The sequence below is a fragment of the Neovison vison genome, chromosome 7 (genome assembly GCF_020171115.1).
Source record: "Neovison vison isolate M4711 chromosome 7, ASM_NN_V1, whole genome shotgun sequence".
Classification (NCBI taxonomy): Eukaryota; Metazoa; Chordata; class Mammalia; order Carnivora; family Mustelidae; genus Neogale; species Neogale vison.
In genome coordinates this window covers 191,050,489-191,064,693 of record NC_058097.1, presented here as the reverse complement: position 1 = coordinate 191,064,693, position 14,205 = coordinate 191,050,489, and the positions used below count along the sequence as shown (strand labels likewise).

The 14,205-nt window shown below is 39.9% G+C and overlaps 1 protein-coding gene and 1 pseudogene across 1 annotated transcript; both read left to right on the top strand.

The window, feature by feature from the left end:
- LOC122913606 (olfactory receptor 4C45-like) lies at positions 1–942 on the top strand. Its single transcript, XM_044260269.1, has one exon. The coding sequence runs from the start codon at positions 1–3 to the stop codon at positions 940–942; it is 942 nt and encodes a 313-aa protein (XP_044116204.1).
- Positions 943–12,557: 11,615 nt separating this feature from the next.
- Positions 12,558–13,484, top strand: LOC122913605 (annotated as a pseudogene).
- Positions 13,485–14,205: the final 721 nt, after the last annotated feature.

The window sequence follows — 14,205 nt, the reverse complement described above, 5'->3', positions numbered from 1 at the left end:
ATGGGAAGGATAAGCAATGTAACAGAATTCATTCTGCTGGGCCTGACTCCGAACCCAGAACTGAAGAAATTCTTATTTGCTGTGTTTTTAATCACCTACTTGATCACAATGGCAGGTAACCTCCTCATCTCTGTCACCATCTTCATCAGCCCAGCCCTGGGATCTCCCATGTACATTTTTCTGTCCTACTTGTCCATTTTAGATGCTTTCTACTCTTCTTCCATAGCACCCAAAATGATCTTTGACTTGATCTCTGGCAAGAACACCATATCCTTCAATGGCTGCATGACTCAGCTCTTTGCTGAACATTTCTTTGCTGGAGCAGAGATCACCCTATTAGCTGTCATGGCCTATGACCGCTATGTAGCCATCTGTAAGCCCTTGCATTACATGACCATCATGAGCCGACCTGTCTGTTCTCTCTTGGTGGGAATGGCTGTGATTTTAGGCTTTCTGCATGGAGGGATCCAGGTATTGTTCATGGTCCAGTTGCCATTCTGTGGCCCCAATGCCATTGACCATTTTATGTGTGATTTAATACCTCTCCTGGAATTAGCCTGTACAGACACTCACACTTTGGGGCCCATGATTGCCGCTAACAGTGGGTCACAATGTCTGCTCATTTTTTCTATGCTGGTTGCTTCTTACATTGTCATCCTTTGCTCCCTGAGGACTAAAAGCTCTGAAGGGCGTCACAAAGCCCTGTCTACTTGTGCTTCCCATGTCACTGTTGTCATCTTATTCTTTGTACCTTGTTTATTCATGTATCTGAGACCCATGATCTCCTTCCCTGCTGACAAAGCTGTGGCTGTGTTCTTTACCTTAGTAACTCCCATGTTAAACCCTTTAATTTACACCCTCAGAAATGCAGAAGTGAAAAATGTCATGAAGAAACTCTGGGGGCAAATAATGAAAATTGGTAATAATGAAACTTGGGATTAGAGTATTTACATAAAAACATCTAGTGAAAATTTAGAGATTTATTATCCTTCCTAGTTGATTAGACATGGGACAGTCAATTATCCTGTCTGGATCACTTTTCTTCAGAAGCATATATTTTGTGGGCAGGATCAACACACCCATTAAGACAAAGTAGGCATGGTGCCTAGAGCCTACAATAATTCTAGGAGCCCTGGAAATGGTTAATTTCTTTTAAAGTAGGAGGAAAAAATGAAAGTAATCCAAATCCAATGTGCAGTATAATCATCTTTAGACCAATGCTTTTATAAAATGTAATTTTAATATTTTTAAGGGAGGAAAAGGGCTCATGAGGACAATATAGTAACAGGCCACAAAAATCATAATGCTCCACTGATTGTGGGTATGAAACAGGGAAGCGGCAATATTCCTGAGCACTCTTCACATGCTATACTTCAGCTAGAATGAAGTTTTATTTCAAAAGAATAAAAGTATATATGCAAAAACATAAAGAACACCAGGGAGTCTTCAAGAAGTACTTTCTTTCTTTTTTTTTTTTTTGAGATTTTAAATATAAAGACGGATTTTTTTTCAGCATTTTTTAAAATTTTTTTATTTTTCAGCATAACAGTATTCATTATTTTTGCACCACACCCAATGCTCCATGCAATCCGTGCCCTCTCCAATATCCACCACCTGGATCCCCCAACCTCCCACGCCCCACCCCTTCAAAACCCTCAGATTGTTTTTCAGAGTCCATAGTCTCTCATGGTTCACCTCCCCTTCCAATTTCCCTCAACTCCCTTCTTCTCTCCATCTCCCCTTGTCCTCCATGCTATTTTTTATGCTCCACAAATAAGTGAAACCATATGATACTTGACTCTCTCTGCTTGACTTATTTCACTCAGCATAATCTCTTCCAGTCCTGTCCATGTTGCTACAAAAGTTGGGTATTTATCCTTTCTGATGGAGGCAGAATACTCCATAGTATATATGGACCACATCTTCCTTATCCATTTGTTCGTTGATCCAAATATACCTTTTCTTATCTACCCAAATTTTAGAGATTTACAGATGCTCCTGCACCACAATAACAAAAACTCTTTACTTCCCACAAGCCCTAGAAAAGAACACTTGTACAGAAAGATACTTTTTTAAAACTACATCACCTCCATTTCCTGTAGTATGCAATTGTCTACAGAAATATTAGAGGCAGAACTGCTGATGCAAAAGAAATAGAAGTGATCAAGTCTGTAGATTAAGGCAGAAAATATCTGTATGTTAAAGATGTGTTTTAGACATGGACAAGGGCAGAGTCTGAACGCCTGGAAATTACCAGTGATGTAGGAAGAAGTCTGTGTCACAAATTGAACAATGACCACAGATCTGGATTACAGAAAAGAAACATAAGGGTACATAATGAAATTCTAGGAGAGATTCAGAAACAGTCAGATGCTTTGAAGTCAGAGATTAAGAGCTTTGAATCAAATAGGCTTGATTTCTCACCTTATCTCTGGCATCAATTAACATTTTGATGTAAGCATTTTGCTTCATCTCTCTACTGATTGTTTTAATCTGTACAATGGAAATAGCATTGCATACTCTCTTAAGTTGTGGGAATTAAATGATTTATATTGAAAAAGATGAATCAGCTAAAAATTAGTGAAATTGCCCAGACATGGTTACTGCCTTCAGAGATGTCATCAGCACAGAAAGTAAGCCAGGGACAATGGTTGCTGACAAGAGGAGCCCAAGAACACCACTACCAACCACCATTCACTAACCATGATCACAGGAGGAACAAACATCTGTGTCATGCTCACTTCACTTTACAATAAGTCATAAAAGGCATCTGGATATGAGTAGGGACAGCAGAGAAGAGAGTTACTATCTCAGCAAGGAATCTAATGGGAACTGTGAGCAGATCTCTGGACACTAAAAGCTAGCCCCCCACCAACTCCCCAGTCTGGGACACAAATGCCTTTAAACATCTCTGCAGTAACAAATGAGGGGGTGCTGGCTGGAGCAACTGTGAAGTGTCTAAGCGGAACATATTTCAAAAGATCTCACTAATGATGGATCCCCTTCTGCTGCTCTCAAGGGAGGAAAAGGAAAAGCCACTGCAGTGCCAGAGACCAACAAACCTATCTCTGTACAGAGCTTGGGATTCCTGAGGAAGAGCTCAGAAACTTGTCTTCAGAGGGTGATTTCACAATCAGGGATTGAATATCTTGTGATACTGACATTTCTAATGTTCTCAGGTCTTTAGATCTGGTTAGAGCTTACTCTCTATGAAGGCCTTTTAAAAAAAAAAATGTTGGGCGCCTGGGTGGCTCAGTGGGTTAAGCCGCTGCCTTCGGCTCAGGTCATGATCTCAGGGTCCTGGGATGGAGGCCCACATCGGGCTGTCTGCTCAGCAGGGAGCCTGCTTCCTCCTCTCTCTCTGCCTGCCTCTCTGCCTGCTTGTGATCTTGCTCTGTCAAATAAATAAATAAAATCTTTTAAAAAAAAAAAATGTTTTCACAAATTAAAAAAAAAAAAAAAAACCAGACTCTTAAGAGAACAAAGTAGTGGTTGCCAGTGGTAATTGCAAGAGGTGATTGTGGAGGGAAGGTTGAAATAAATGAGATTAAAAGGTCAAACTTTGTTATAAAATAAGTAACTCAAGGGGTTAAAATGTATAGTATAAGGAATGTAATCAATAATATTATTATATTGTGTGACAAATGGGCGACTACAGTTATCTTGATGAGTACTGAATAATGTACAGAACTGTCAAATAACTATGCTGTACACTTGAAACTATAGTGACATTGTATGTTAAATACACTCCAATACAACCTCTACAAAATAGATGTTTTGCGATAATTTCCTGAGTGACCATCTTCTAAATAAATGCAAGCAACACTATACCTAAAATATCAAACTTATTTTTAAAGATCTAGCTGTAGTTCCCAAGAAAGATGGGATGAAAAAGAATAATGTAAAAATAAGGATGACGATGCTCATGATGCTCATGACGACAGGGAATGCTTCTGGAGCACCTTCTCTGAACAATATACTGACCTACCCAAACATTTATGTGTTTTGGAGGCAGTAATTTCTTTCATTAATTTAAGCTTCAAACTGTGGAACTTACCTCTTTTTAAAAATGTCTTTTACATACCACTAGAAGAGAAAAGTCAGAAAAACTGGGCCTTTAAAGCAAGCCCAAGTTGATCACCCTCCACATCTGCTTTTATTAAACACATTCATTCCACTTCCTCATTTGGTATATTCAAAGAAGCAAATGAAAGATCTTCCATATCTGGAAGTGGGCAAGAAAACTCTTGCCAAACTCTCATCTTATCAGTCAGATTAGCAACATATTTTATCCATTTGTGGCCACACAGAAGGTGTATTATTCAACATACTTTTTCCTGTATGATTCATTGGAAGTGTTTCTTGGGTCATTGGGAAAATACCCACATGGCAAATATGGTCACAAAAACCCAAGCCAAACTATACCTGTAGTGGTCTAGCCATAAATGGATCATCAATGTGTAACCTCACTTCTTTTCTCCAAATTTTCCAGTTGGGAGTTGTTTGTTGTTGTTGTTGTTGTTGTTGTTGTTGTTTTTAAGATTTTATTTATCCATTCAACAAAGAGAGACACAGAGAGAGAGCACAAGCAGGAGGAGAAGCAAGTAGAGGCAAAGGGAGAATCAGGCTTCCTGCCAAGCAGGGAACTGGACATGGGAATCAATCCAAGGACCCTGGGATCATGACCTGAGCCAAAGGCACATCATAACACACTGAACCACCCAGGCATCCCCAGTAGGGAGATTTTAGGTAGAGCCTGATAATCAGCAAGAGGACAAGTTCCCTACTTTCCCTACAAGTTCCAGGATTTCTCTAGAGTCAGTCTTTCATCAGGGACATATGACACAGGTGGTAAGAGTACTATCTCTTGTTCCAAAGTGGTCTCTTGAAAATAGCATGATTTTCTTCTGCTGTAGAATCATGATCCACTTATAGGGACTTCTACCTCTTTCTCTCTATTATGACTTTTGTCCCACAACCCCTCCCCATCATCAGATTTCCCAGCTCAACCTTGTGCTATCCTTTCACAGGGCTGATTATAAGAGGAGCCGTATTAACACATCTTTGGACACACACCCAGGCAGATATCCTAAAATCTGATAAGAAAAGAATCAAAAGACTGACCTTGACACTTGGTAATGGGGCTCCATTTGCAGTCAAGAGGACCTTAGGATCCACCCTAAAATATCTTAGGAATACATATTTTCAAATTTAACTCCAAGGATCTTGTGTCTTGGGCATCAATATTACCTTTCCTCAGTACATGAAAGTTTAAACAAAAAGGATGATGTCAGGCAACACAAAGGAAACATGTTCCAAAATGGTGAAGATATAAAATTGTGGAATTGCATCATTGCTCATCTCAAGTTATCCTACTTATCTTAAAAATACTTCTAGTGGACAGAGCAACTGCAAAGACTGTACAAGTTTGCATATTTGAAAGGACTCAAAGAAATCCAAAAGCATAGGGATAGACAAGATGGCAGGGAAGTAGGGGGCGGCACCATTTCAACCTGACCCTAAAGTGAGCTGATTACCTACCAAAGAACTCCGATCGCCCATAAAATCAGCCTAAGATCATTATTATACACATCTGGATCTCTACAGGGGCAGAAGATGCCAGTGGGCAGGTAAAGCGGAGTGAGAACATTGGACTGATATCGAAAGATAAACAAAAGGGGGAGGGAGCCAGCAGAGGTGACCCATTAAAAAGTAATACCCACAAATAAGATAGCCCTGTGTCTGGGGACCAGCATTAACTTGGAGTCTCACAAAGAGCAAAGGATCGCGGGAGCGGGGGTGGGGGGGTGGATTGTGGGAATCGGGGTGGCTAGGGACAGGGGCTTAAGTCCCTGGACCCAGGACAGCTTCCCCTGGCGTTAAACAAGAGAGAGTGCAGTGGAGAAACCTGGTCTTGGTCCCAGAGCCGCCAGCGTGCCGAGAATGCATGGAGCCTGGCTCCTGTGAGGGGCTGGGAGCCTCACCAGTTGGCAGAATGCCACACCGTTCTATCAGAGCCTGAGATGTGCATGGCCCCACTCCTTCCCCTGAGAGAGGTGTGCAAAGGCCCAGCCTGACACTCTTAGACACCCGCAGTGCTATCAGAGCCTGAGACGTGGGCACCCCACACCCTCCCCTGGGAGAGTGCCCACAGGTGCCAGCCCAGTGCTCTAGGACGGGGAAAGGCCAGGCACTCCCAGCCCAGGCCTGTGGGAAACAGTGTGCGATTGCAGCTTGGAACCTCTCTGGTGATCTGGAGCTGCCCAGACAGCCGCCCCTGCCATGGTTTTGGGTACAAGCAGGAGATCCTGCATGCCCAGGGACCGTGACTTGGAACCTGCTCTGCCAGCAGCACTGCAGCACCCATAGGGGAGCCTACTGAGGCTTCTCTCTGAGAGGGAGGTCAGGGTGCACTTTCATTTCCTTTAAACCTCCAAAAACCATCAAAAGCTGTCAAGGCGAGAGAAAAACAAACAAACAAACAAAAAAACTTCCAGAGAACAAAAGCCTGAAAAACCGGTTTCCTCAGAGCCCACCCCCTTGAGGAGGGCAGGAGGACTTAACTCACGGAACATTATTGACTGAAAACCCACATGGCAGGCCCCTCCCCCAGAAAACCAACCAGGAAAGGAAAAAAAAAAAAAAAGACTACACGAGAACAACTGCCACTACTTCATAGATACAACTTTTATTTTTAACTCATTCCCACTATTCTGGTTCATTTTTTTTAATATAGGTAATTTTTTAACTTATTTACCATCACAGTGAGATGTCCAGTACATCAAATTCCATAATAACCTTCTAACTGGAACTTTCTGAAACATACACTGTGTTTTTCTTTTGCTTTTCTATTTTTTATTTTTTTTTAAATTTTAGTTTAGTTTAGTCTAGTTTATTCTTTTTTTATTTTTATTTTCTAATATTCATATAGAATTAAACTTCAAGGTAACCCCCTTTCCCCAGTCATTGCTACCCCTATCGGTAAACCAATTTTTAATCCCCTTTTACCTTAGGAAAGTTGAGTCCTTTAACAAAGATATCAAGATACATCCAGGGAGGACAAGGGGCGTTAGAGAGGAGTAGGGAATTTGGGTAAATTGGAAGGGGAGGTGAACCATGAGAGACTATGGACTCTGAAAAACAATCTGAGGGGTTTGAAGTGGTGGGGGGGTGGGGGTGGGAGGTTGGAGTACCAGGTGGTGGGTATTATAGAGGGCACGGCTTGCATGGAGCACTGGGTGTGGTGAAAAAATAATGAATAATGTTTTTCTGAAAATAAATAAATTGAAAAAAAAAAAAAGATACATCCAGGAAAAGTCAAAATAACCTTCCACGCCCACACTGAGAATTTATAACCACTCTCCCATATTTTTCTTCTGCCACTGTTTCTGTATATTTGTGTTTATGATTGCTTTGGCTATGGGGTTCTATTGTGATTTGACATCAATTTTAAGATTCTTTTTTCTTATGGAATCTTGCATGGAAATGAAAAAACAATCAGGGCACCTCGGTGGCTCAGTAGTTGAGCATCCAACTCTTGGTTTCAATTCAGGTCATAATCTCAGGGTCATGAGATCTAGCCCCAAGTCAGGCTGCTATATGAGTGGGGAGACTGCTTGAGAGCTCTCCTTCTCACTCTGCTAGTCCCCCCACTTGCTCACACTCACTGTCTCTAAAAGAAATAAATCAAGCTTAAAAAAGAAAAAGAAAAAAGAATCTTAAAATTGATGTCGAATCACAATAGAACCCCATAGCCAAAGCAATCATAAGAAAGAAGGACAAAGCTAGAAACATCACACTTCCAGATTTCAAACTATATTACAAAACTATAGTAATTAAAATAGTATGGTACTGGCATAAAGACAGATATAGAGACCAATGCAACAGAACAGAGAACCCAAAAACAAGCCCACGCATATACATATGCTCACCCTTGATCTTTGACAAGGGTGTCAAGAATACACAATGGGAAAAGAATAATTTCTTCAGTAAGTGCTGGGAAAACTGGATATCCACAAGCAAATGAATGGAATTGAACCGTTACCTTATACCTTCACCAAAATCATCAAGCTAGATTTAAAATGGAAGGCTGGAAACTAAACCTTTTAGAAGAAAACACAGCAGAAAATCTTCATCATTGGAATGAGCTATGATTTCTTGGATATGACACCAAAAGAACAGACAACAGAAGCAAAAATAAACAAAGGGGACTACATCAGACTTAAAAAAAAAAAACTTCTGTACAACAAAGGAACAATTAATAATTTCCCACAGAATGGCAAAAAATATTTTCAAACAATATGTTTCATATGGGGTTAGTATCCAAAATAGACAAAGAACTCATACAACTCAATAGCAAAGATAGCCCAGTTTGAAAATGGGTCACAGACTCAAATAGACCTTCCCACAAAGAAAATATATAAATGGCCAACAAGCAAATGAAAATATGCTCAACATTACTAATCATCAGAAAAATACAATTCAAAACCACAATGATGTATTATTTCATATCTATTAAAATGGCCATTATCAAAAGACAAAACATAACAAGTATTAGTAAGGATGTGAAGAGAAAGAACCCTTGTACACCAATGGTAAGAATGTAAATTCATATAGTCACTATGCAAAACAGGATGGAGGTTCTTCAAAAAATTAAAATAAAATACCATATGATCCAACAATCCCTCACCTGGGTATTTATCGAGAACTACTGAAATCAGGACCTCAAGGAATTCTTTGCACTCCTATTGCTCATTTCAGCATTATTCACAGTAGCTAAGATGGGGAAACAACCTCAGTGTCCATCAATGGATACAAATCTTTGAAACAGGTCTTGGAATATATACAGACATGGTATACTTTTCAGCCTTAAAAAGGAAGGAAACCCTGTTCTTTGTGACCACAAGGATGAAACTTGAGGTTATTATTCTAAGCAAAGTAAGCCAGTCATAGAAGAAACACTGCAATAGTCCACTTATATGAAATATTTAATATAGTCCCACTCAAAAGGACCAGAAAGCAAACAGTGTTTTCTGAATATGGGTAAGGAAGAAATGAGCGGTGATTGTTTGAAGGATATGGATTTTATTTATGAAAAGATGAAAAATTCTGGTGATGGTTGGTGGTGATGTTTGCACACAATATGAATGAACTTAATGACACTGAACTGTACTGTTGAAAATGGTTACAGGTGCCTGGAAGGCTCAGTGGGTTACGTGTCTGTCTTCAGCTCAGATCATGATCCTGGGATCCAGGGATCAAGCCCCTCATCTTGCTCCCTGCTCAGCAGCGAGTCTGCTTCTTATCCCTCTGCCCTTGGTCATGCTCTCTCTCTCACTCTTTCTATATAAAGTAAATATATAAAATCTTAAAAATTTAAAAATGAAAATGGTTAAAATAGTAAGTTTTATATTATGTGTATTTCCCACAATAAAAAGAAAAAAAAAAAAACAAGGGAGAGGGACAGACTGTGAGCAAGCAAAATAATTAAGTGCTGAGGACAGGGATGAAGGCATTCTTTCCATTTGTGGTTCAGGATGGGATTTCAGGAGTATATTAGCTTCTTTAAAGATAAACACTGATTTTTTTTCAAGGTGATTTTGTACAAATTTCATCCAGCTCTCCAACATGTCAGAAACTGAGGGAGAAGTTATAGTGGAGCATCCCTTCCATACTGTTTCCATCCTCTACCTCTGAATGTCTTTATAGAAAATGTTTCCCTTGGTGTGATTTTCTCAATGTCTACCATGTAGAAGCATTGCTCTTTACTGTACATCTCCACAATTCTTTCCTGCAGGATAGAGAGAAAAGCTATATTCCCATGAACACATCATGATGACCTGTCATCGAGATACACACACCAGAAGAAGTTGATGGATCTATGGCTCATAAATTACCCAATATTGGGTGCCTGGGTGGCTCAGAGGGTTAAGCCTCTACCTTCAGCTCGGGTCATGATCCCAGGGTCCTGGGATCAAGACCCGCGTCGGGCTCTCTGCTCAGCAGGGCGCCTGCTTCCCTTCCTCTCTCTCTGCCTGCTTGAGATCTCTGTCTGTCAAATGAATAAATAAAATCTTTTAAAAATAAATAAATAGATAAATTACTCAATCTTCCATAGCTGATAATTCTGCCATCTGAGTCTCCATTGTTAGCCTCTAATAAAATGTCAGTCTCCCAGAGTTACATTGCACGTAGCCTTGAAAACTGGCATTTCCATTCTCAGGACAACTGTATACTTAGAACAGACACGTTTTCAAAGAGAAACCCATTCTCTGAACACTGACCTATGCCTAAAACTGCCTCCTATCCTGTGCCAGGCTCAACAATGTCAAAATGAACAGCAAAGCCCTATCAGGAAGCTTTCCTACTTTTTTTACCAAAATTTCATACTAAACTATAGCCACAGACACGTGTTTCACCGAAGCTCAACTGGCCTCTAATGATGTTTGTGGGTGCCAAGGGGGAATAAGTGAAAAGCAGAGGCTGAGGCTTCTACCGAAGGTTCCGACAGGACCAATTACTAATCCTCTGGAGACTTGAGAGGTCAGTGCATTACCAAAGTGCAGGCACTCTGCCAAAGTCTATTTAAGTATTTCTCTAGAATCAGCGAATAAAGAATTAAAGGATATTTAACTAAATGACAGAGGCAGAGTATATACCTACAAGCTTAAGATTCATATGTGAGACACTGCACCCAAGCTTATGGGATTAAGAAGAGGAATGAAAAAGAATTCTCTCTACACTGCTCATGGACTTTGGGAAATGTAAATTTGGCAGGATTTAAAAATCTATATCTACCCAATCAAATGGATCTGATGCACTTACATACTTTATGGTTCCATATGCTAGCTTTTTCTGACTTAAAGCTTTTCCTTTCCCATTATTTTTGCTTTGGATTAAATATATTTCTGAGATTTGAAAAATAAATGTATTTTAAAGATGTGTCTACATTTTCACAGGAGGTAATGAAAATGAGTAGAAATTAAATCCTAGAGTATTGAATTTTCCTAAATAAAACAGCTCATTTCTGGGCAAGTTCAGAATGATAATGGAACCAAAGTAAACTAAAATGACCAGGACTCGGACAGTTGTTTGAGAGAGAATTCCAGTGATGCTCTTGTTAGTTGACAGAGTATACTTGCAGCTGTGGTGCTATGCCGTCAGGAGAAGAAAACATGACTGAGTGCAATCCAAAAACAGTGGAACCCACAACCAACTAGATCCAGGTCAGTAATAACTCAATTTTTTTCCACAAATTTTAAGCAGATTTACTTAATTTAACCAAATTATTTTCACCAAATAGTTTTTGTAGCTATATACTGTGAACTGAAGGTAATCTTTTTCTCTAAAAATGAATTTGAACACAATGACATTAAAATAGCAGTAGAAAATGTGATCTGTAATGCTGCGACACAAGATGTTATTAAGAACTACTAAAGTCACTTATCTAACACCATGGTTAACATGTATGTAGAAGTGGATTGCCTCAGTACACTTCTATGTGTTTATTTGAAATTGTTTCCCCTTTTCACAACTTCCGTGTTGCCACGCTGAAGTCAGAATTTGTGGATTAAACCTATGCAGGATGATGAATCACTTAGTTCCCACCTATAGCAGCATCCATGGATAGAGAAGAAACAAAGAGACATAGCTTTCTGGAAAACAAAAGATAGTTTCCTCACCTTTATTGAAGCTGAAACGTCCTGATGCTGACTTCTGTGTCTGTAAACCTTTAGGAAAATTATGTTGTTATATTCCTTAGCAGGGATAGGGAAAGGAGGAAAAAGAGAGGGAGAAGGAATAAAATGTCCTATGATCATTTGTAACAAGGACTCACTATGGAAAATCCGTGCCTAGATCAATCAAACAAAGAATAAATTCTTATATATATTCAATTTTTCCACTAGTTAGTAATGAAGACTTCAAGTTCATCTTAATTGATTAAACTATGTCAAAGGAAAAACTGATATTATCTTAGATAACATTTCTGTCTCAACAGGAGATTTAAAGAAACTTCATGACTAATTTAATTCCATTTGTAAAATGTGACTAGGATTATGAATCTATTCAGGAGCAGTATTCTTTTTATTTAAAGACTGACTAATTGATTAGAGAGAGCATGCACAACAGACGGAGGAGCAGAAGCATAAACAGAGCGAGAAGCAGAGGTAGAAGCAGAGTCCCCCTGAGCAGAGAGCCTGAACCTGGACTCAATCTCAGGACCCTGGGATCAGGGCCTCATCCAAGGCAAACATTTAACTGACTGAGCCACCCAGGCACCCTTTTCAGTGCTTGTAACATACTGTCACTATTCAGTTTATATGAATAAGAGAAATTTAGTGTCTTTCTGTTCTTTTTTACAAATACCTCCAAAGTGGTTGAAAGTGGAAGGTGTGGCTTCCTCTTTAGCCACGCCTCTTTAGTCATAATGGAAGATTTCGCAGTTGAATGGATGGTGATGGAGGTGATGGAAGATTTCAGTGTTGATTGCAAAATGCTACTCAGAAATTCTGTGATCTCTCCAGATGAACCATAGGCTCATGACCCAAGCTGAATCCATGGCAACGACGAGCAATGTAACAGAATTTATTCTGCTGGGCCTGACTCTGAACTGCAGAAATTCTTATTTGCTGTGTTTTTAATCACCTACTTGATCACAATGGCAGGTAACCTCCTCATCTCTGTCACCATCTTCATCAGCCCAGCCCTGGGATCTCCCATGTACATTTTTCTGTCCTACTTGTCCATTTTAGATGCTTTCTACTCTTCTTCCATAGCACCCAAAATGATCTTTGACTTGATCTCTGACCATATCCTTCAATGGCTGCATGGCTCAGCTCTTTGCTGAACATTTCTTTGCTGGAGCAGAGATCATCCTTTTAGCTGTCATGGCCTATGACCGCTATGTAGCCATCTGTAAGCCCTTGCATTACATGGCCATCATGAGTCACCCTGTGTGTTCTTTCTTGGTGGGAATGGCTATGATTTTAGGCTTTCTGCATGGAGGGATCCATGTATTGTTCATGGTCCAGTTGCCATTCTGTGGCCCCAATGCCATTGACCATTTTATGTGTGACTTAATACCTCTCCTGGAACTAGCCTGTACAGACACTCACACTTTGGGGCCTCTGATTGCTGCCAACAGTGGGTCACAATGTCTGCTCATTTTTTCTGTGCTGGTTGCTTCTTACATTGTCATCCTTTGCTCCCTGAAGACTAAAAGCTCTGAAGGGCGTAGCAAAGCCCTGTCTACCTGTGCTTCTCATGTCACTGTTGTCATCTTATTCTTTGTACCTTCTTCATTCCTGTATCTGAGACCCATGACTTCCTTCCCTGCTGACAAAGCTGTGGCTGTGTTTTACACCATGGTAACTCCCATGCTAAACCCTTTAATCTATACCCTCAGAAATGCAGAAGTGAAAAATGTCATGAAGAAACTCTGGGGGCAAATAATGAAAATTGGTGATAATGAAACTTGGGATTAGAGTATTTACATTAAAATATCTAGTGAAAATTTAGAAAGATTTGTTACCTTTCTTAGTTAATTAAACGTGGGACGGTCAATTACCCTGTCTGGATCACTTTTCTTCAGAAGTATATATATTGTGGGCAGTACCAACATACCCATTAAGGCAAAGTAAGCATGGTGCCTAGAGCCCAAAGTAATTCTAGAAGCCTTGGAAAAGCTTAATTTCTTTTAAAGTAGGAAAAAAATGAATGTAATTCAAATCCATCTTGCAGTATAGTCATCTTTATACCAACGCTGTCATAAAATGTAATTTTTTTTCTAAGACTTTTGCTTTTTTTTTTAATTAGAATTTTTTTATTAAATTTATTTATTTTCAGCATAACAGTATTCATTATTTTTTCACTATACCCAGTGCTCCATGCAATCCGTGTCCTCTATAATACGCACCACCTGGTACCCCAACCTCCCACCCCCCCACCACTTCAAACCCCTCAGATTGTTTTTCAGAGTCCATAGTCTCTCATGGTTCACCTCCCCTTCCAATTTACCCCAACTCCCTTCTCCTCTCTAACACCCCTTGTCCTCCATGCTATTTGTTATGCTCCACAAATAAGTGAAACCATATGATAATTGACCCCAAACTGGGGTGCTGGTCTTCTTCAATTTCTTTCATGAGTGTACTGTAGTTCCTTGAGTACAGATCCTTTACCTCTTTGGTTGGGTTTATTCCCAGGTAT

Coding starts and splice junctions, on each gene's coding strand:
- LOC122913606 (XM_044260269.1), top strand. CDS start 1: ATGGGAAGGATAAGCAATGTAACAGAATTCATTCTGCTGGGCCTGACT.